General features: G+C 39.6%; 1 protein-coding gene across 1 annotated transcript in view; it reads right to left on the bottom strand.

Moving 5' to 3' along the window:
* Window positions 1–22101, bottom strand: part of hydin (HYDIN axonemal central pair apparatus protein) — a 106156-nt gene extending 84055 nt beyond the window's left edge. The window contains exons 1-9 of the mRNA XM_072695200.1: window positions 22062–22101; window positions 21486–21658; window positions 20486–20611; window positions 19543–19662; window positions 17229–17363; window positions 14911–15110; window positions 14698–14822; window positions 767–968; window positions 330–513 (exon numbers count right to left, since the gene is read on the bottom strand). Of these exons, the coding sequence (XP_072551301.1) occupies window positions 330–513; window positions 767–968; window positions 14698–14822; window positions 14911–15110; window positions 17229–17363; window positions 19543–19662; window positions 20486–20611; window positions 21486–21617 (1224 nt within the window). The 5' untranslated portion in view covers window positions 21618–21658; window positions 22062–22101. The remainder of the gene's footprint in view (window positions 1–329; window positions 514–766; window positions 969–14697; window positions 14823–14910; window positions 15111–17228; window positions 17364–19542; window positions 19663–20485; window positions 20612–21485; window positions 21659–22061) is intronic.
* Between the last annotated feature and the right edge of the window lie 684 nt (window positions 22102–22785).

The raw sequence follows: 22785 nt of genomic DNA, 5'->3' as shown, positions 1-22785 counted from the left end.
AATATATATATATATATATATATATATATATATATATATATATATCCCCAACTAGACCTAAAATGATGGAGAACCATCATTCCAGAAATTCCACAGCTCTACAGCTCAATCATGGGGGCTTCATACCTTTTAGTCTATGGCATGGGCCTGCACAACAAGAGCCCAATCAGGATGTTCTCTGTGTCACTCTCTTGCTACGTCTGGTACTCACTTACTCACTTGCTCACTCACTCACACCCTCTCTTTTACTCAAACAATTTCCAGCAACTTTTATATCATATCAGCGGAGAGACAGCAATGGGAACTAGTGTGAGACATGTGTTAGACACCTGGGGCTCAATGGTGATGTGTTTGTCACTGAAAACTAGGTGGTCCTGATGAAGCAGCCTGCGCCTCTGCTGGAAGGTGCGCGAGAGTAGCGAGAGCCGGTCGCGCAGAGTGGGGTCAGCTTTGCACTCAGTCAGAAACTGCTCCATCTCATTATCCTCCTCCTGCTGCAGTTCTGAACAGAACCTAGAGACACAGAGAGAGAAAGATAGATTGAAACATGACATTCAGAGTGCCTCTCTGGGGGGGGGACATCCCAGTCCCCTTAAGTGAACTGGCATTCTGACAGATTCAATTAAACAACATGAACAGCTTATGTTAAAATAAAATGATCTACAAGCCCACTACTCAAGCTGTCGGGAATGAAACCCCTGTGTGGGCACTGATACAGCTCTGGGAGTCCAATATCTAAAGCCAATCCTGTTCTAGTCTGATTAACCTTAATCTGTGCTGCTCCTCCTCATCCTCAGTGGCAAAACTCTTCCACTGGTAGTGCACTATGGTGTCACTTCTGTTCAGGATGGCCACCATGCGCTGGTTGGTCATGGTGATGTAAGTCTTCTCCACCAGCAGAGAGTTCTTGTCCAGTCTTACATTGGCATCTATGGAGGCACCATACAAACTGATGTAGACATCCTCTCCTGAATCAGAAAACAAATTGATTAGATTGGTCCAAAATTAACCACATCTCATGATTTTATGTTCGCTGAACATTGGGCCACTGGAGCTTCAGTGTTGTTGATAAGGACAGGAACACTGATTAAGTTTATTATCTGTATTCATCGATCTACACTTATGCAAAATAAGGTGACCATATTTAGTTTTTTCCAAAAACACCTGAGACACTGGGATGTACTGGGGCTTCAAGTGGGCCTAAATTGTAGGACCATAGCCATGTGTATGTGTGAGGGTGGGTGGAAAGCAACTACTGTTTTTAAAGGTATGACCATATACATTAATGAACATTACTACTCACCAAGACAAATAAATAGCCTTAATATCCTATATGACCAAATACTCTTACAAGAGTAATGCATAAACATGCATGGTATTTTCATGCCAAATAAAACATCTGAATAAAACATTGTCCTGCTCTCTCTCTCTCTCTCTCTCTCTCTCTCTCTCTCTCTCTCTCTCTCTCTCACTGATAAGCAGCCTGACCAATGGTCACATGAAGATGCAGATACATATTTGGAGGGGTGGGTGAACATGTGTGGTGAATATAGAAGCAAACAGTGCAGCGAAATCATTGGGAAATTTGGCCTGTTTTACTTAATTCAGAAATAGCTGGATCTCAAAAAGAAGACATGTCCAGGAATAAAGAGGATGCATATGTCAACATAAAGGTGCTTCAAATGGCTCTTTGAGCAAACCTTTTAAAATAATGTAAAACTTAACCCCTCTTAAACTTAAAACTCATTTCCTATTATTTCACCAACCCTAAATCGAACCTAGTGACTAAACAATTCTGCATTAGGAGTAATAACTTAATAATAAACCTAGCATGCTCCAAATAAGCAAGAGGTGGAAGCTAATGACAAGAAGACAGAGGAGTGATTGCTTAGTGTTTACCAAGATGGCGCTATTGCACTGCTGTGAGCTGACGCTTGTTCAAACGTATAAACAAATGGGCTCTCCAAGCGCATGCAATCACATGACCTCACAGCAACCACCAACAATGTACAAAAAAAAAGTGGAATTCAAAATGAGGGCCTCAGTCAGCAGCAGAAGATGTAAATCACCAACATTTTGATTCGTTTTGGTTGGTTAGGCTACATTCAAAACAGCAGCTCCACATCATGACCTTAACAAAACAACGATGAGCCAAAATACACACTCACACTCCTGCACACAAATTGGAAAGACGTATTCAAATAAAAACGCAGGGCAGCCGTCATTTTCTCTTCACTGTGATTTAAAATGACAGGCGTAAAGAAATGAGAAATGATCAGAGGGTGCAAAAAAAGGGGTTGGTCTCCTTGAGGTATCTAAACAAGAGGTAATGTATGCATAGTGCCATTCGTTTTTCATATTTTACACAGCCAGATGAAATCAGTCTATCAACAGAAGCCAACAGGGCAGCACTGCCAGCTCTCAGCTGATTGACAAACACTTGGAGAGTTGAGTGTGTGTGTTTGCATGTGTGTTGGTGGTGCAGTAGGGGACAGGGATCCAATTCCTCTAACAACCCTTCCAGGTTTGAGAAAACAAATTTACAAATAGCCTGCAGATAACAACTTTGCCATCCACATGACATGATGGATGGATGGGGAGATGAGTGATAGATGGATTTGTTGAAAACTGGGCCTCCAATTTGGTTGATAGGTAGGCTTGATTGTCAAAACATTCACATACATACGTGAGATGACTTTGAGATATGATTTGGAGGCAAAGACTTTTTTAGGTTTCAGCAGTCGCTTGACGTTCTGTAACGAGTTCATTATAAACGACGTCGGATCGACATGGATCCTAAAGGCGTTTTTGCCCAGCAGGACATGTCCATGCTGTCTGGAACATTCCTCTCCTCCGCAGGACATTTGCAATGCATCTTGCTTGCTGTTTCACGCATGATTGCGTATGCCTCCACTTAACGCGTTGCATAAGACGTGCACATGCACCCTCAGAGACACTTAATATGTTCACACAAGAATTGCATGTATTGGATGGGGAATACGTTATTTTTCTCATCATGAGCTGCTCTATAGAGGCCTTGACAAAAACAGGGAGGTCACCAGAGGCCTGGCAGATCATTTGACTGCCGTCGGAGGACGGTTTGGTATCAGGTGTGACACAATCCAAACACCCCCCATCCCCCCATCCTGAGCCTATGTTCATGAAAAGCTGTCCAATCCAAGCACACCATCACTTGAAAGGCTGTTTTACAAGCAAGACATAGAACAACTGATTATCCACATGTACAGAGATTTCAGTGTTGTGCCTTTCAGAGGAACAGAACATAAAGGCCTGCTGTGAATAAGTGTTTTTTTTTTACCACCCCAAGAAAACATCTAATTACAGCACATAACAACCAACTCATCTGCCATTTGAAACATAGCCTTTTATGCTGCAATTCACAGCCTGTTACAAACAATGCTAAATAACATTCTAATATTTACTTTAAAAATATAAAAAATGATGAAAACAGAATCAAACTACACTTTCAAACATTATTAGTAAACAAGAGCAAAGTGATTTTTTCTTCTGTAGACATTTAAAGTACTTGAACAACCTTTACCTTTAAAATTGCTAAATTAGATTAATGAATGAATTCCAGTAATTTAACCATTTAAACTGATCATTTAAGAGGTGTAACTTCTGAGGCTATTGTAAGGTAAAGGTTTAAACTTTATATTGACAAATTAAAAAGAAGCTAAACAAAAGCACACCTAAGTCAAAATCAAGAAAAGCAGAGAAAAGATCCACAAATTAACCCATTAAAGCTAAGTGTATCATATTTGATACATATGTTGGCCTCTGCAACACCAGTGTAATACTAATATAACAATAATTTCCCTAAATAATTATTAAATTATATCTAAATATTAACAATAATATCTAATAAATTAAATAAATAATGATGAATTACATAAATAAGAAAAAAATAAAATCAGATACATGTTTTCTGCTCCCTGGTGGACTGGCTGTGCACTGCATGCACCTTAAGATTATTTACAGCTTTCTTAGTTTTGTAATTACTTAAATAAAATTTTAAAGGTTGGAGTATAAGGGGTAACACAAGTTTGTGGTCTATATGTTTTAGTCTGTTTTAAAAACAATCCAGCTGTCCTGACGTATCAAATATGATACAAATTAAAAGTCTTTTTTGTGTGAAAATTTGGTCAGGATGTCAAATAGGCACTTTAGTTTTAAAGCATCAGACTTTTCTGGCAAATATTTAATCTCTCTTGAGTCCTAACAGATTAATAACTTCACAATTGTAATGTTTTAGTTCACTAACCTTTTTTTACTAACCTTGATTTTCAATTACAAAAATACATTGGCTTTTCCAAAAACAAAATTGTGTGGTAAATAAATATGTTCAGAACCCTATGCGTTTTATTCAGCGTATATTTTCCTCTTTTACAACAGTGGATCCTCTGCATCACAAGGTTGTTAAAGAGAAAGTATGAATATTGCTACATGTAACGTAAAGTGTAAAATCTATGGCTCTTTAAATAACTGCAGAGGAGTCTTAATTTACTGCTATAGTCCTGTATGCTGGCAGTGAGGACTGCCTTTGGTTTTCACTAAATCACATTGGTTAGAAAGAATGGTCTAGTAAAGCCCTAGTGTGAGAGGTGATTTTCAATAAAACAACCACACAAACCTCAAAGAAAATATGGAATCATAATGCGACAATATAGTGGGAGCTTATGAAACTACTGAGCTACTTTTAGCGATTTACACATGTGCCATTTTCTTTCCAATGGATAATGACTGATTTAACTGAACTACAGGGTATGTACAGTGATTTTTATGTATCTATCCCCTGACTGATACTCTTCTATAATCTTTGTCTGAGTTGAGTTGAGTGTTCTTTTGTCTTTTTGGTGTATCTGTAGCCAGGAATGCTGACTGACCAGTGACTGGACCCTCCAGGCAGGTGTCTTTACACTACACTCACTGGAGACATATTTACTGCACTAGGGTGATTTCCATTTCACTGTGAAACTGTGACTGTGAGACTACTAGAACCAACTGTCTGAGCCTTAATGTTTCTGCAGTCCTGTATTTTACATGAAATATTTTAATGTATATTTTTGTAAAAAAGTCAAATTATATTGACCATAATTCCATGTATTTAAGCACTAAAAGAAGACAACAATCAAGGGGGTGAATACTGTATATAAGCACTGTATGCTAAACATAAAAGCAAACAAAACAAAATACGTTATGCTTTTGTCATTGCTGACCATAAGAGTTTAAACATGAATTCACTGCTTCTAAAGTCACACCTGTCTCTGTTGGCGCAGGCCGTAGCACAGTGAAGAGTGTGTGGAACACTGGGAGCCTGAAGGACCTGCTGTGGAGCAGCTCCTGCTGCAGTTATATAAGCATGTCTCCCAGCAGTTGGAGAAAACCGCTGTTGGTTAATGCACATTTTACCACAGCGGGTACAAAAGGAAGCTGACACATCTGATGTGCCGCGAGCAGAAGTATTAGCAGTGATGTTCGACTGCTCAGACACTGAAAGGCGGTTTGGAGAGAAATGGGGGAGAATGTGGGGAACGGTGGGGGGTGGAGGGGGTATGCGAAGAAAATAAATAAATAAATAAATAAATAAATGAAAACCCAACATCATTATCGCTCTCATCATAGAGCTGACGGAGGCAAATGACAGGCAGAGCACACTGGTTTTTTAGACGCATGCACATGCGCACACAGACACGCCACCAGTCTTCTGCTTTCATCCTCTTCCTCTCGCTGCTTAATTCTGCACAGCCATCACTTTCCACAGCATGCCAGGGACATTTTTAACCCCTGTCTCTATGAGTGGAGCTTTTGGTGGGGGGTGCATATGTGTGCTGGGGAGGGGGGGGGGGGATGGTGGTGGTAGTGTCTTTGATGGGCCACGCTGCATCTGGCAGCCTACTAGGGGGATTGTGGAAGAAATGAGGGTGGGGGTAGGAGGGAGGCAGGGCTGCAGAGAGTGTGTATGTGTGTGATGTCTTCATCAGCTCATGTAAAGTGCACTCTAAAAAGACTGCAGAGACTCTCTTCTGCACACCAGGCTGTTAGAGCTGAACGCCAGCTTGCACGCATGAGGGAAGTTCCAGCTTCTTCTGAAAACACCGAAAACAACAGCAGCACAGGTTTAAGAAAGCACTGCCAGGTTTTTGGGTTTTTTTATGGCGCTAATAATGTACTGTGCATTCTTATACATTTCAAAGAAAAGGATGAGCTATATTCTGGTGAAGCTATATTCTAGAGAATATCAAGCAGTATAATCACATTTAAACCAGGATACAGGATACAGGTTGCCTCTCATATGCTACTAAAAAGCAGTAGGATCAAAAGTGAATTCTCCACTGCTGGTTAGTCATGTTAAAATCATGTCACTAGTAAATTAAGGGGTGTGAATATGCAAATGCAACACCCAAATGTCTGTGTTCTATTCAAAAGAATAGAGAATAGAATAGAGAATACACCAGCTGAATATAAAAAGACAAGAAGATAACTATAACTAGCTATCTACTGACCATTGCCACTTACTAGCCATCATCATCATCATCATCGTAAACCACAGGTTTAAACGAGTTGTAGCACTCCAATTAAAACCAACTAGGTTATCCAAACTAGCATTCTGACACACAGTCCATCAAATCAGGCTACTGAATTATACTCAGAGATGAAACTCAGGATGTCAGAAGTAAACTGAAGGATCAGCGATCCTCCTGTTAAGCGATGGCAGTCCAGGAGGTTGTACCTTCCCCTATGCAAAGGAAGATGCCGTCACAATACTGGGAGTGGTTTAGACTGTTGAGACTGAAACGCATCGCTGGTCACCTCCTGAAGAAGTCAGATTTCAATCAGTTTTAAAATGAGTCTTCTGTGCATTAACACTTGCATTTTTACATAGACAATCCCTGTCTAGACATAATTTTGATACTTCAAACAACTGATGGATAAACAGTCGACACCAAACTATGTGTTCATTGAATCAGTGTTGAGATTCTGCTCATCTGCATGATTTCACACTAGGAAAATAATGTATACAGTAGTCTGAACAAAGAGACTGAGGTTACTTTTCTACTGCATGTTGGACATGTTTCAGCCCCACATTGGACTTCTAAATGTCACATTCCATGTGTGTTCACGCTGTCATGTAAACAACAGATTCTTGTCGCATATGAAGAAAAGAATCTGATCCACTGCTACCTGCTCAGTGAACTGGTAATAAATAAGCAAATAAATAAAAACAATATTTGTAATAGTTTTTTTAAACATTTTATTTAACAAAAGCTTGATAATCTTCTCTATAGTTAGTGAACATAAAACTGAAGCCTTGGGATTATAGAAAAAAAATATTGCCATGTATCTCCATTTTATCTGTTTGTAGTTTTCTCTATCTGTGCACTGTGTGTACAGATAGAGAAATTTACATTTATATGTAAATAACTCTGGATAACCAGGCCAAAAGAAATGTTCTGAAGAACTTAGAATAAACTCTTATTTTACATTAAGAACATTTTTCCCTTCTCCTGTAAAGTCACCATTTTGGAGATTCATGTTTTTAATTGGACAATGGCGATATATAGTTGTTGCAGAGTTTTCTAACTTCTAAATTGTTTTCCGTAGTTTTCGATTGTTGGATTTAAGTTGGGCGGGCCTATCTGACATCAGACCGGCTGAAGAACCAATCAGAGTTAGCAATATGTTTAAGCCACCTACCTAGTTTGTACTTATGACTTTGGAGCTCATAACTACAAAGTTGTTCTGATCAGACACAGACACAACAAAACACAACGCAATGTTTTTGTTTTTTTTACTTCTATTTTTCTGTTGCAAACAGCAAGCAAGTAAGATGGAATATCAGCTTCTTGCTGTGAGGCAAGCACACTCCAAACTTTTCATGTGGCTTATTTCTTTAAAATTCTATTTTAAAACATTGTATATAAGTCAGATCCAGTGAAAAAAAAACAACCACTGCCGATCATTCTGCTATCTAGCACAGCTTTGGTTCTGAGGCTGCAGCTTGCATTTTTCTTTGAGCACTACTATTAAACTACATTAATATACAAATATATATTGAATATAACATTGGTAAAAGCTTATTCTGTGGCATGTCTTTAGAATGACATTTGTTTTATATTTAAAACCAGTAGACAGGGGCTTTGAATTTGGAGAGTTAATGGTTGCTAAGCAGGGAGTTCCAGAGTTCCAGCCTGCAGCAGTGGTGGCTGATTTAACCACGCTCCAGCAATCAGCCAGCAACACAGAAACGATGCATAATGCAAATCATCCTGAAGGTAGACTGCACAGGACAAACAAATAAACAGATATGGGTGAGGGAAATAGAAACTGAGAATATAGTGCTCACTTCACTATTACCATAGATTACCATGCATTACTGCGGCCCAAAAACAAATGTGTGCAGTTCAAGGGATTCACATTTAGAGCGGCATGACACATCTCATGAACGCAATGAGGACTCGTTCATTATTCAGTATTTTTCAGTGGTGGTTATCCACTCTATTTTCATGATATGTGCTTTTTCATAGAGCGCTCACTAAGTGATGGAAGGCGTAGGAGACTGAAGGCAGTGGCCCCATGACCTATGTGTATGTCTTGCTTAAATGTATAAATCACATAAATACGTTTTTATTTGTGACTACGAGGCTGCTTTCCTGCATTAACTATCCTTGCACGAGCTTTGCCATTTCTACGCAATTGAGCCGCTGGCGGCTTCCTCGGTCCCAGAGCAGCGTCCGATAATGAGATTTCACTTCTGTGTGAACAACTTTAATGGCAAAAGAGCCGGCGGTGAGGCAGCGCGCCTTCATTCGAAATGGAAAAATGGCAGAGACGTTACTTTGCATACAAGGAACTATTCGTCATAGCAAAGTTAGAAAACACGCCTTCATCTATTTATAACCGAACATTACACTGTTGTGGGAAATGGGGTACTTCTGAAGGAGGGAAGAGGGGGGGGGTCAGCTTTGAAGAAGCTGAAGTGTCCTTGGAGAAAACCTAAGAAAGAGCTTTCCCCGTAAGCAGAGGAGGCACATTTGCTGGTGGGGAAGGTCCCTCAGTAGCCAGCAGTACTGCTACTCGTGGGGCTTTTCTCCTCCTCATGCATATTTCACAGTCAATAGGCAAGCTTCAAGCAGGCAGATGATACTAAAAAGAAGAAAAAAAAGTCCAAGAGACCTCCAAAAATACAGGGTGGATTAGCTAACTCATCCTTTGCCATGTCAGTTAGAGCAGGGCCAGGACCTGCTCTTTGTCATAGTCATCCACTAGTAATTAAGCAAACCTAGCTTGCAGCAGGACTACACAGTCTTTTATAATCCTCTTAGCTCACTGCGCAGTTGTTCAGATGGAGAGGTCCAAACAAGGCATTAAAGTTATTATATGGTTTTGATGTTCATTCTGAATAAGATTTCAGATTTTTGAACAGTGTATACATCAATTTGTAAGGTAAACATTTTGCATTTGTGTGGATCTAGGTGCATCTCTTATAGCTTGTTCTACTAACGTCTACTATCTAGGTGCTCTAGAATGAAAAGATGTATATGTTCAGCATTGTTGAATAATAAGAGTTTGATGGAAGATATATAAAAATATGGAAAATATATGTGGCCTATGTCTATGCCACTGTTTGTGGAAGGGTTGCGAGGATGAAAATGCTGAAGACTGAAAAGCAAACGAGTATCTGAAAGCTAAAAGCTAGCTAACCATGTTGACAGGATAGCAGCTCTATCCTGTAAGACTTAGGAATAAATACTGCGTTCATTTTACAGTGAAAAAAACATAGCGCTGCTCTGCTATGCAGCTTCTGTATGAGTGCCCTGCTATAAACCAGTCAATTAGAGCAGAGCTCATCAAATTATTCATGAGCCCATCATAAAAGGAAAATGAGCTTAATTCTAGGGCTAAATCACAGAGTTGTAAACAGGTGCGTAAACCACATTCAAAGTCACATACAGTCATGTGAAAACCAAAGTACACCCTCTTTGAATTGAATGGTTTTAGGACGTATTAGGACGTAATAACAAAAGGATACCCCATGGATTAATAGCTTCTAGAACCACCTTTAGCAGCAAAACCATGAAGCAATGGTTTTCTGTGTGACTTTATCACTCGCCCACATCATTCTGGAGGAATTCTGGCCCACTCTTCTTTACAATGTTGCTTCAGTTCATTGAGGTTTGTAGGCATTCATTTATTTATTTTTTTTTTTTTATTGGGTTGAGGTGTAAGCTGCACCTTGATTCTTTTCTTTTTTGGCCATCCTGTTGTAGCTTTGCGGGTGTGCTTGAGATCATTGTCCTGTTGCCCAATTATACCAATTTTGTCCAAGATTTTGCTGTGATGGCTTCATATTTAACTCTAGAATGCTCTGGTATGAAGGAATTAACATTCGACATGATAACTGCAGGTGCCCAGGTCCTGTGTCTGTAAAACAAGCCCAAATCATCACCGTCCACCGTCATGCTTGAGATGGTATTAGGTAATAGATATGCTGGGTTGTTGTTTTTTTTAAATGACCTGTGCATTATAGGCAGACTCTACTTTCCAAAGGACTCATCTGTCCAAAGGACTTTGTTCCAGAAGTCTATGGGTTTGTTCAAATGCCACTTGCACACTTAAGCTGTGCTGTCATGTTCTTCTGAAAAAGAAGAGGCTTTCTCCTAGCAGCCCTTCCCAACAAACCATACTTGTTTAGTCTTATTCCAATTGTACTGTCATGGACTTGAATATTTTACTTGCTAACTAATACCTGTATAGTCTGAGATGTTTTTGCAATTTCTCTGAGCATTGCACGATCTAACTTTAGGTTATATTTGCTGTTGACTGTCCTGACTGTTTTCCATTTGTGAATTTTTCTTACTGTAGAATGATGGACTTGATGGGCTAAATTGCTAAATTTAACTCTGGCTGTTTTTTGCTGTGTATGATCATTTCATTATGATCATCTGAATGCTCCAGACCAGCAAACTGCCAAAGCTTTTGCTTATAGAGGTGGTCATACTTGCTGCTTGCAATTAATCAAGGGAATTTGAGTAGCAGCACCTGGCTTCTACTTACTCTCTTATTCCTATAGAAGCAATAAGGGAGTACTTAATTTTTCACACGCCGCTTCTGCATTTTGGCCTATTTTTTATATAAATGAATAAAGACGCAGTGTAATCTGTAATGTGCTGTTCTTCATCTGAGGTGGTATTTTCCTCATTTTAAGACCTGCTAAGGATGTTTTTTGTTATGCCGTGATACAAAAACACTGAATTTAAAAAGGGGTGTATTGTGTATTTCAGAGAACACTGTAACTGTGTGGACACATATGAAGTGGATATGATTGAAATGCAGCAGTGAATGTCCACAGAAGTCAAATATTAATTTAAGCAGAGTACAGCTGTCAACAGGGCTGTGTGATATGGCAAACAATATTATATTACAATACTTAAATTATATTAGTATACTTGTGTGATACAAAAGACATTATGGTTATTTACAATATGTATGTATCACAATATTCTGACACTAGTAGTGAAGAATTGTGAAGAATTCCACCAACAATTACAAGTATTGTTTCATAATATGCCATACTACATCCAGATAAACAGGACTAATGAAATAAGGAGCTTGTCAGTACTCTTTATACACAATAGGCTCAGAAAGTATACTGTTTACTGTCACAGTAAAAAAATATACCACAATACTGTTATGTCAGCTGGCAAGACATGACCTGCATTATAGTGGCACAGCACTGATTGCATTAATGATTTAAGAAAGTTTTTTTCTTCTCCATTTTGGGTGACGGCAATGATTCACAAACCACACAATTACAAAAATCCATCGAACAGAGCTTCAAGATGTTTTGACGACTGTGTGCTCCCATCACAAAATTACCCCACACTCCTTTCCATTCCTGGTATCAGGTCAGGCTCTGAACTATAAATGAAGGGCTGCAGAGTTGACTCTGAAAATGAAGACAAAACAGGGTCCCATGTGCCACGTATGTCTATGGTGAGAGGAATGAGCTGGTCAAGAACCAGCAGCATGGCATGCAATGTCAGGGAGGCAGCTGGCGTTCTGTTTTTTGCTCAGGCCCATGCTCTGAAGCCCACGAGGAGCTGTTCGCGAGCAGTTTTAACGTGAAAGATAAATGAGGAGGAGACAGGGTAAGGTGCTAAATTAAAAATGATACTCCCCTGATGGGCCCAAAGTGATGTTTTTAGAACGGGGCACATTATGAAATGTTAATGCCACTGGCCTTCAGCGGACCTGTGTGTTTATGCACCGAGACAGGCGGGCCACCTTAGTGGAACACAACCTGCAGAGCTCAGCCACATTCTGTGGCATATATGCACACACACGCACATACACGCATGCCGCACACTCACTGACACATGAACGCACAGAGACATGCATAGTTGTATCAAAGCTCTATGTGGTTGGTTGCTCTGGTTGTCTCTGACCATTTAAACCCCTGACCGTTATTGAAGAAGCTCTAATCATCACCTGGACCATCAGCAGTGTTTAGGTTGCACACTTCATCCAAGCTATGGAGTGGTACCTCAATCAGCTTTCCATCAGCTTAATCTCATCAACATCTAAACCTATTCACATGGAAGAGAGCCATTCATGAAGGTCAGGTGATTATGAGAAAAAAAAGAATTATTCTTCTAAACAGCTTCTACGTACTTAAAGGAAAAAATAGGTGGTGGTGTTCCACAGTACATGCGAGATAATCCAAGTGACTGCAGCAGTTTAGGCTCATAACCACTTTTAATAGGATGCGTTAATGAAAGAAGTCAGAGCTGCTGCTAGCGCAGTGGAAGAGCAAAGATGAACAGTTTTTCATCTCAAACGTGGTGGATATTACTCCAGCTGTTTTAACACATTAGCCTCAGGGCTGAGCCGGAGAAAAACATGGCTGCTGTAATTTCTATGCATAAACAGATACATCAATTTTGTTCCCCTTCATTTCGTAGGGGCAATTGTTTTCACAATAGCATGGGCTGATGTTTGTAAATGACTTCATACAAATAGGGTTGTGTAGTATTTAAATATTCAAGTGATATCATGACTTTGCTAAGCCGTGATAGCAATAATCTTGTTCATGATATCATGAATTAGTCCAAAGATTTGACAAATAAAAAGAATACATTAAATGCATCATAAAATTGAGAAGTTTTAAAAGAGCACTGCTCCTGTGCAAGATTGGAAGTGTATGTGATCCTAATATTAAGCATGTGCGAGTGTGACTATATCCGTGTGCCAATGGGCATTAATGTGAGTGCAAGTATTAACAATATTTGAATCTTTTATATACTGTCTGTGTCTAAGTCTATGACATGCAGCACTACTAGAGCTGGGCAATCTGACATTATTTTATCACATTGTGATAAATGATGTTATTATGTAAGTGCTCAATAAACTCTGATCAGCTGCAGGTTTCATTACTAACAGTGTAATTACACTGGTGTAATTAGATGAAGAGCAGCAGATGTTGAATCAAAATCTATTCAGCATGGGAGAGTATCTGAATAGTAGTTAAGAATCTGTCGCTGCTGATGTTTTTAGTCCGTTCACTATCGTGATATAGTATTTTTATCATATTGCCTAGCACTAAGCACTGCTACTGTCTATTGTTCACAGGAGAGTGGAATTTATTTTATAGTATTACAGTTGACAACAGGGATGGACAAGATGGCATTACCACAGTTTGTCCCGACCTGGCAATGTGATTAGCTTAGAGGCATTTTATGAGTGACAACATTTCACAATAACGGCACTCTGAACGCACCTCTGTAAATATCAGTCTGCCTTAACCACCTATAATCTAGCAACCTCCCTGAAGCCGTTAAAAAGTCTGAGCCAAGTGTAATGAGCCATATGTAACAGGTCAGTTGAAAAGAACAATGTTAAAAAAGCAGTTGCAGAGTGCCGGTTTGAATTGACGGTCCATCTCTGTGTTTGAAGTGTATGCTGCTGTTATACCTCAACAAAAACAATGCAGTAAAGGCAGACATTCTTTATCAGAATATGATTAGGTTCACCAAATGCAGACAAGTAGAAACTGGTCCATGAGATGGAGTACAGAGAGCTGTATGACCCTCAGTGTTCAAATGCACATGCTTAAAGATATGCTTACAGATATGCAGATATTACAGCTATTTCTTTTTTGTAAATGTAAGTGAACATGTTTGTTACTCAGTTTTGTGTGTTGTCTGAAAATCAAATAAATACCAGCACTATGGGAACTATGGTCTAACCACAATAACACATTCATAGTCAAGCTATACCATGGATATTGGCATGGTTGAGCTGATCTTCGGCCATACAGTGTTGTAACGCAACTTTTTTGTGTATTATTGTTTAATCATATCATGATACATTTTTACAGTTCACTATATGTATAATGATATCTTGACCCAGACAAAAGGCACTAATAGATTTTAAAAACTGTTATCAAAATCTCTGAATGCTGCACTGCATCCAATTAGAAGGGACTACCTATAATCTTTGTACATTTTATTTTGTCAGTGTTCTTTAACTGCTGATGAGAAAGAAAATCATGGTAACAAAATTTACCACAACGATTTTTTTATATTGCTGACCTATAGTCAAAAATACTGGACCTGCATTACAGTGGTACAGCCTTAATTGTATGAGAGTACTGCTGTAAATACTCTACTGTACCTGTGTGGTAGTGGAGGAGCAGCTGCTGGCTGTGGTCTCCTGTAATTCTGGGTAGAAAGTCAACAGTCACCTGCATAATGTCTCCAACACCAAGAGTTCCTACTGTAGGCTCCACAGAGAATGGGCTATGAGAAAAAGAGCAACAAGAGTATTAACTAATCACATCCTATTATTTAGTTTAATTAAATCTTTGCTCACAGACCCATGTCTTACCTCTGCGTGCTGAGCTGAAATTTGGCTTCGCTAGTCCCAATGTTGCGCACTAGAAGGGTTTTCTGTGACGAGCTCTTGACTGGACATAGAGGAAAGTTGACCTGGTCAGGAAAGTCCAAGATGCCACGTGCCCCAATTGCCTGGATGGGCACCTCAAACTTCTCCCTTTCAGTCACACAAATCAGTCGATGGATATAGTCCTTCAGGAGAGACCGAACATGGTGCAGGCAAACAAGGTTAAATCAATATCAGAGAGTGATTAAGACACATTGTTCAGTTCGCAGTAGTACAGTTGTTATAATGTGCTGTTCTTGTTATCATGTTTACAATCTGATTTTTAAAGGTAAAAGTGCACGTATTTGTCACTGTACAGCGAGATGTGTCCTCTGCTTTTAACCCATCTGTGGTAGTGAACACACACTCACACTAGTGAGCACACACACAGTGGTGGGCAGCTAACTCCAGCGCCCGGGGAGCAGAGAGGGTAAAGGGCCTTGCTCAAGGGCCCAACAGTGGCAGCTTGCCAAGCCAGGGATTTGAACCCACAGCCCTGTTATCGATAACTCTGCGCTCTAACCGCTGAGCCACCAGTTTTTGTTTACGCTCGCCAAGCTATTTATTAGGAGGACTATACTCATACTCATCGTGTAGGGCCTCCTTTAGCACGGATTCCACAAGATGTTGGAAACACTGCTTTGAGGTTCTGGTTCATGCTGACATGACTGTATTATGTAATCTTTCACTTTCATGATGCAAAATGTGTTCTGCTGGATTCAGATCCTGTGACTGGGAAGACCACTGAATGAAACCAGTCTGAAACAGCTTTTGCTTTGTGACATGGTGTATTATCATGCTAGAAGCAGCCATTAGAAGATAAATTGTGGTAAATTGTCGTCAAAGGATGATTCAATCGATGATTGATTGGTATTATCAGGCCCAAATGTGCAAACATTCCCCACACCTTTACACCACTTGCACCAACCTGAATCCCACACATATCAGGTGGGGTCCATGTATTCACGCTGTTGGTGCCGCATTATGACCATCTGTGAGTCTCAGCAGAAATTGAGATCCGTCAGAAAAGGCTACTTTTTTATTCTTCAGCTGTCCAGTTTTGGGGAGCCTGTGCCCACTGCAACCTCAGAAGTAAAATATGATGTGGTTTTCTTCTGTTGTAGCCAAAGTCTGCCTTAGGGTTCAATGTGTTGTGTATTCTAAGATGCTTTTCTGCTCTACACAGTAGTTATCTAAGGAGCTGTGGCCTTTCTGTCCACTTGAACCAGTCTAGCCATTCTCTGTTGACCTCTCTCATCTATAAGACATATTTGTCAGCAGAACTGCTGCTCACTTGATGATTTTCCTTTATTACACCATTCTGAGAACTGCCGTGCCTAAAAGAATTCCAGGGGATCAGAAGTTCTGTATCTACATGATCATTTGGCAGGGCCCAAATGGCAGATTATTATAATTGCATGAATGAGTAAGTGTATAGACCTTATTAAATTATAGCTTGGTGAGTGTAGATCTAAAGTTGCACAGAAACTACCACATCACTGACTTCATTTTACTTCATATTCATAACTGTAGTCATAAAAACTGATAAGTACAAAGATCCAGCCTCATCTTGAAGCCTTTAAAAATCATAGACTTTGGAACAAGCTTGAAACAGATTTATTTGCCAGAGTACACTCCACTATAGCAGGCATTTTTGTGTTTTTTAGTTCTAAAGATATCACACCTCACAGCTGGGGCATTCCCTCAGCAACACCTGTGGCTAGGATTTCACAAATCTAAAGTATCACTATAAAAGACAGAGTCCAGCTTCTGGAAATTGAGTAGTGTTGATTTTTTCACTGATTGGATTGCAGTGAGAAGAGCTATAGGGACTTGAACTGGAGTGGCACTATGCTACAATCAGTATTAATGTGCTGCCACAGCAAAACAGATTAGTGGGCTATTCAACAGACCACAGAATGGCAGCTAATGGGGGAGAGAGAGTGGGCGTGGGTGAGAACAGTGCGTGTCCATTGCTTCCATTGCTTGCCTACACATTAGGCCGTAATGCGAGATTTGATGTTGATGTTGATGTTGATGTTACAATGCGGCGAGACACAATCAGTAAGACTGGTAGGAGACCCAGAGGGTGTCTGAAGTTGGTTTGATTAGTATTATGAAGTGTTAGGAACGACAGCTTTCCTTTCACAACAGTTCTCAGCTTACTACATACAGACAGACAAACAAATGGTTGTCACTGCAGTACTAACTAGTTCCGTACAGTATATGCAAAAGAAGGCTGTAAATTCTAGAGGAAAGTGTACCTTGTTCTCCTGTGGGGTGAAGAGAACTGTAAAGGTGCAAGCCATGCCTGGGGCTACTTTGTTGCCCACATCCACAGGACTGATCACTCTGAAGTACAGGGAGTCTTCCTCAACCACCTTAATCAAACGAGGAATCTGCAGGGACATATGAATATGTAATGAATGCACATTATTAACATCTTGTAAGAAGAGATGTGGCATTTCGGCTTCAGTCTACAAAGTTTGATGTTTTAGTAAGGCTTGTAAATATGGGTAATATTTTAAATTGAGAGCAAATTGCATTTTGACATTTAGCTACACTCAATTTAACTGATGCAAGAAAATGTTAAAACAGTTAAACAACTGGTGATTAACAATAAAAGCTTGTGAACATGTGTATTAAGCAGTGTCTTGTGTATTAATGAGAATAATGAGTAGTGATTTAAGCATCCATTTATAAACACTGTATAACATGGTGTGATGGATAAAATATGCAATTTCAGTGGCACACAGCTCAATTTTTCCATGATCTCTAATATTTCCAGGACAATTTTTGGTAATTTTACCACTTTTCAGAAGTCTCCATGATTCCAAATTCTCTCAAAATGTCCAGATTTAGAACTATGTACTACTTGTTTTAATTTGTTCCTCTCCCTCCTTTTTAGTCTATCCAGCATGCCCTGCTTTTCACTTGTCTCCCTCGCTCTCAGATCATTTTGACGTGCCCATCCCACCTCTAATGTCTGTTTCAGCTGGTGTGAATTGGAGGAGATGGTGGAGTTACCTGGGCACATAAGTATACAGTCAACAACTAAGCACTGCATAAGCTGCTGCATAATTGAGTCGGCCGCCAGGTGACGGTTCAATCATTTCATCACGGAGAGCGTCTCTGAATTATTAAGGCTTATTTTCAGTTAAAATATGCAAAGTTCTTGTAATGAGGCCAGTACAAACTGTAATTATGAAGCCTGAGCTGTGATTGGCTTAGCTCTGTTATGAGAAGAAGAGCCACAGAACACTGTGATTGAACAAACCCTGCATAATAACAGCTGCAAAATAAAAAAGTGTAGAAAAGTAAGTCTTAACATACGTCTTCTAGCTGTAGTTGCTGTATTTATGTTCTGCGGAGCAATTTTCTTTTACGTCTCTCTATATAAGAAATTCCATTTTTCAACTTAGCAGCTAAAATTCATGGCTTTATATTCCAGAACTTTATCCCAATTTTTAAGTAATACAGGACAGCTGTCTAGTTGGAATGTCAACAGCTCAAATACAGTCTAAAACTGTAAACATACTGTAAAATCGAAAGCTACCAAAAATGTGTACGTTTGTGGACACCCATACTTATCACTCCATTCATCTGCATGGATGCACAGTCATTGCTAATTAACAACTGATTAGGCATTACCTATAGAATGGGACAACCGGGTGGATCAAGCACTGGTTAGAGGGTATAAAGCCCCTCAGCATTAGGCTGTGAAACAGTGGAATTGTGTTCTCTAAAGTGATGGAGCTCAATCCAGTGTCTCTGGGAAGAGTTGGGAGTGGCATTGGGATCCAGAAATAATCATTCAACAAATGTATTTGACCTCACTAATGCTCTTGTGGCTTCAAGCAGAGGGAGGGGCAAACTCATCTGTAATACTCTTTATTTTGCAACACTGGTTGAGCAGTTTTTTGCAAACCTTTGGCCATATAGTGTAGCTTCAGAAAACAAAGCATTACAGTATTGATGCTAAATGCCGCTCACACCATAACTCTCCAGAATAGCCACACAGTGAATGGACATTTTATTCTATTTATCCACAGCAAGCATATAATTAGATCCTCATGTCAATTAGGTCCACTACATTAATGTGTGTAATGAGTAGATGTTTCATAATTAAACTGAAGTTAGTTAGGCCTAAATCAAGAAGCACAGTCATTAGAATGTACAGCTCTCGCAATGAACATTGGATTTTTCTGTCATGGAGGGGTGGTTTTCGGGAGAACACATCAATAAATCTCTCTGGCCTGCTGATGACTCTTTCTGTAGGTTTGTGTTGGCAACTGAAATTCTAGCAACTGAATGAATGTTTCTAAGTACAATTTAACCTTTTTATTCAGTTATTCAGGTTAGATGATTTCTGTTGAGAGTTTATCAGGGTTTGCGGTTTTTGGGAACCCAATCAGTGTTAGTTGAGCTGCAATTAATAACTAAAGGACTGTGTCATTATGTCCCCCTTTTCACAAAATCAACACACATACACACATTTGAGAGAAATGCATACCCTACTGTACAGCACAATATGTGCTGAGCTGTAATATTAAATGCTCAGCTCTTCGCCAAAGTCACCTTGTCATTATTGCGCAACACCAGCGGCACCTCATACATCTCGGAAGGCATGTAGTTCTGGAACACAATCTCGGATGGGTAAGGCTGGAACAAAGGCTGGTCCACATCCAGGGAGGAAAACTGGGAACATAAGGGAAAGCAAGCATACCCCTCAGCATTGGACAGTGAACAATAAAGGGACTTTTCTCTAAAAAAAACTCCAATTTCCTTTGGCTTTTGTTTGTGGCCACAAAGCGTTTGACTTATTTCACATCAAAAGGGTTGGTGATGCCATCCAAGTATCTGTTTTGCTGAAGGCACTTCAAAATTCCAGAAGAGAAAAAACAAGAGATTTTGAGGGTAGACGGTTCAGGACGGAGGAAGGGGGTGAAAAAAAGAAGAGAAGAAGATCGAGATATAGATAGAGTTGGTTTGTGAGAATAGAATGCGTAAATGCAGGAGAGAGATAAGGGACGAGAGGTTGGGAAAGGGGGAGAGAAAGAGAGATTGAGAAAGAGCAAGAAAGAGAGAGAAAGTGTGAAAGAGAATAACCAGATGCAGTGCACCCAGGGGGTATGATGGGAAAAGTGCATATACTGTACGCTCAGATTCGTAAATGAGGCGTCTCCTGTATAATTACCGAAGTCACATCCAGTTTATTTCCCATTCAGCACGGGAAGGAGGAGATTCAAACCACTGTCCTAGTTTCAAGAATGAATAACTCTTTCCAGAATAACTCTTTTGTGCAAGTGCATATATATATATATATATATATATATATATATATAGTATATATAGTATATATATATATATATATATATATATATATATATATACTGTCTATAAAATTACACCTTCTCAACTGCGACAAAGAGCCGCTACATGGGATATTAACAAACATAGTAAATAAAAAAAGGGAGGACAAGTTGTTTAAGTGACTAGATGGTCCAAACTGATATTTTACCTTCTGGTGTGTGGTCTCGCTCATGTCTAACAGCTCCAGAATACGAGGCGGGTACATCTCATACGTACTGGCTAATCGCTCCTCTGTAGTCTGAGACATCTCATGTGCATACACAGATGGAGACAGCTGTAACAAGATAAGCTACAATGAGTTCCTCCATGAACAATGAGTACATTTAGTTGTGTTGGCAGTATCATTTAGGAAAGTATATGAGTACATCAGTGCAAACATTACCTATGCATGTCCCACTTTCTCTATTCCATTTCACAGCCAGCAAACACACATACACATACATTCGAATATAGAACACACTCATATGTTTACATGCAGACAGTAGAAGTGTGCATATTAGTCAGCAATGCTACAAATAGCCAAAAGTCCTAAATCACAATCTGCATAACGAGTCTGGATTACAGCGTGTGCTGTAACAATTAAACATGGCCTATTATCCAGTCTATCAAAGAAGAAACATCAAACTGCACTTACTGGGCTTCAAGGTCAGGAGCAAATATGATTTTAACTTGAAATATAAATGAATAATGGAAGGGGGACCTGTTTCATTTTTAATAACTGCCAGTTTTGTGTGCAGCCCAAACATACAGTCCTTTCCATAATTCAAAGACAACAGAAAAATGTGAAGCACTGCACTATTCTTCAAAAATCAAACAATATTTTGTAAGATTGTGGTTTGTGATCATTGTTTGTGTTTGTGTGTGTGCATGTGTGTGGCTTTGATGGAGCAGGGTTTTGGATGTGGAGTATATTTGCAGTTACCCTCACAAAAAAAATCGGTGGTCTATTCCCACTGCAGATTTATAGCTATATATTTCATCTACCACTAGCTAACTATTTTAGCAAAAAAGGACTGAACTCATTATCAACAGATCAACTAAACTCATTACTCATTATCAAGTAATATGACTCAACAGCCTGATGTGACGATACAACACTGAAACACGTGTAGAAAGATGGTCTGTTTATCTGCTTTAAAAAGACTTACCCTTTTGACTTTGTCTTCCCGTTTTACCAGTTTGGGATTTCTCGGTGCTACTACTTTTGTTTTGAACCCTTCTGGCATCTTCAAGGGTAAGGTTTGGAGAGTCGGGGTAGCTTGGAAGTTAGAGGTTAGCATTGTACAACGCAGCCACCTCTAGTCTTACCCTGTCATCAAAACTGGAGAATTCATTAACGTTAGCTAGATAATTAGAGATATAGCGAGCACCTATGTTTATTGAAGAAGAACTATTTTTGCCCAACACTGGACTTATAGATACATATTATAAGCTTGCACTACTCTTTGTGAAATAAAAACCTTTAAAACATGAAATTAACAAACGCTCAAATAGACGTTAGCTAGCAGACTTGCCCATGTTAGGTAGCTAGCTAGCTATCTAACACTGGCTAGCACAAGCTACTGTACTCTGTACCCATTAGCTACATGTTAACTTTATATCCTGCAACGGTTTATTTTTTTCTACTTTTAAACTGTTTTTATTAATTTAATGCACCGTTAATGTAAAGCTTTAACGGAAGATAGAAGCGTGCACGTGGTTTTAAATGTTAGCTACTTACTTACTATAAGCTCTGAGTTCGTTATTCAGTCCGCACACCTTTCTCAAAACACTCACAGCTTGGTGGTTACCATAGCACCAAGCAGAGCCCGCCTTAGAGTAAGCTGCGCGCTGATTTGCGGAAATGGTCATTGGTGCGCCCCGATTGGACCACGAGGTTTAAATGACAGCGGATTGGGCGAGGCGAGCGCAGGGTCACGTCTCTGCCGTAGCAACGAGGCAACGGTAAACAGGAGAGAGCTTGGCGGTGCGTTCATGTGAGAAGAGTCAAGCTGTAAACTGTCAAAGAAAGATGGGCCTTCATTTCTGTTCAGTACTTGCGCATTTGATTTTCAACACAATCCGCTATTCAGAAGTTTGAGAGAACACCACAGAGATGCACTCTCATGTAGTCAAGCGTTCATCAGAAAACCACCCAATCACTGCTGTTATGGAGAGCTTTTTTAGCATCATATCTAGGATGGCTAAATAAAATGATACAGCTGCTATTGTATGGTAATAAATATGAAATAAATAACTATATTAAGTGACGATAATCAAACGGGAAGATGTTCAGTTCAGAAGAAGCTGACGGGCCTTAATGTAATTGGGCAATTACCCGATTTTAATGCCAGGTGTGGCCTGTTTACTCATTACTTCGTGACAAAAGGAGACAAACGGTCTGGAGGTAATTCCTGTTGAAAGCGCATTCGGTCGCAGTTCGTGGGAAACTTTATTAAGCGGCCCAAG

This window comes from Salminus brasiliensis, chromosome 13 (assembly GCF_030463535.1).
Source record: "Salminus brasiliensis chromosome 13, fSalBra1.hap2, whole genome shotgun sequence".
Taxonomy (NCBI): domain Eukaryota; kingdom Metazoa; phylum Chordata; class Actinopteri; order Characiformes; family Bryconidae; genus Salminus; species Salminus brasiliensis.
This window is presented reverse-complemented; position numbering and strand designations above follow the sequence as displayed.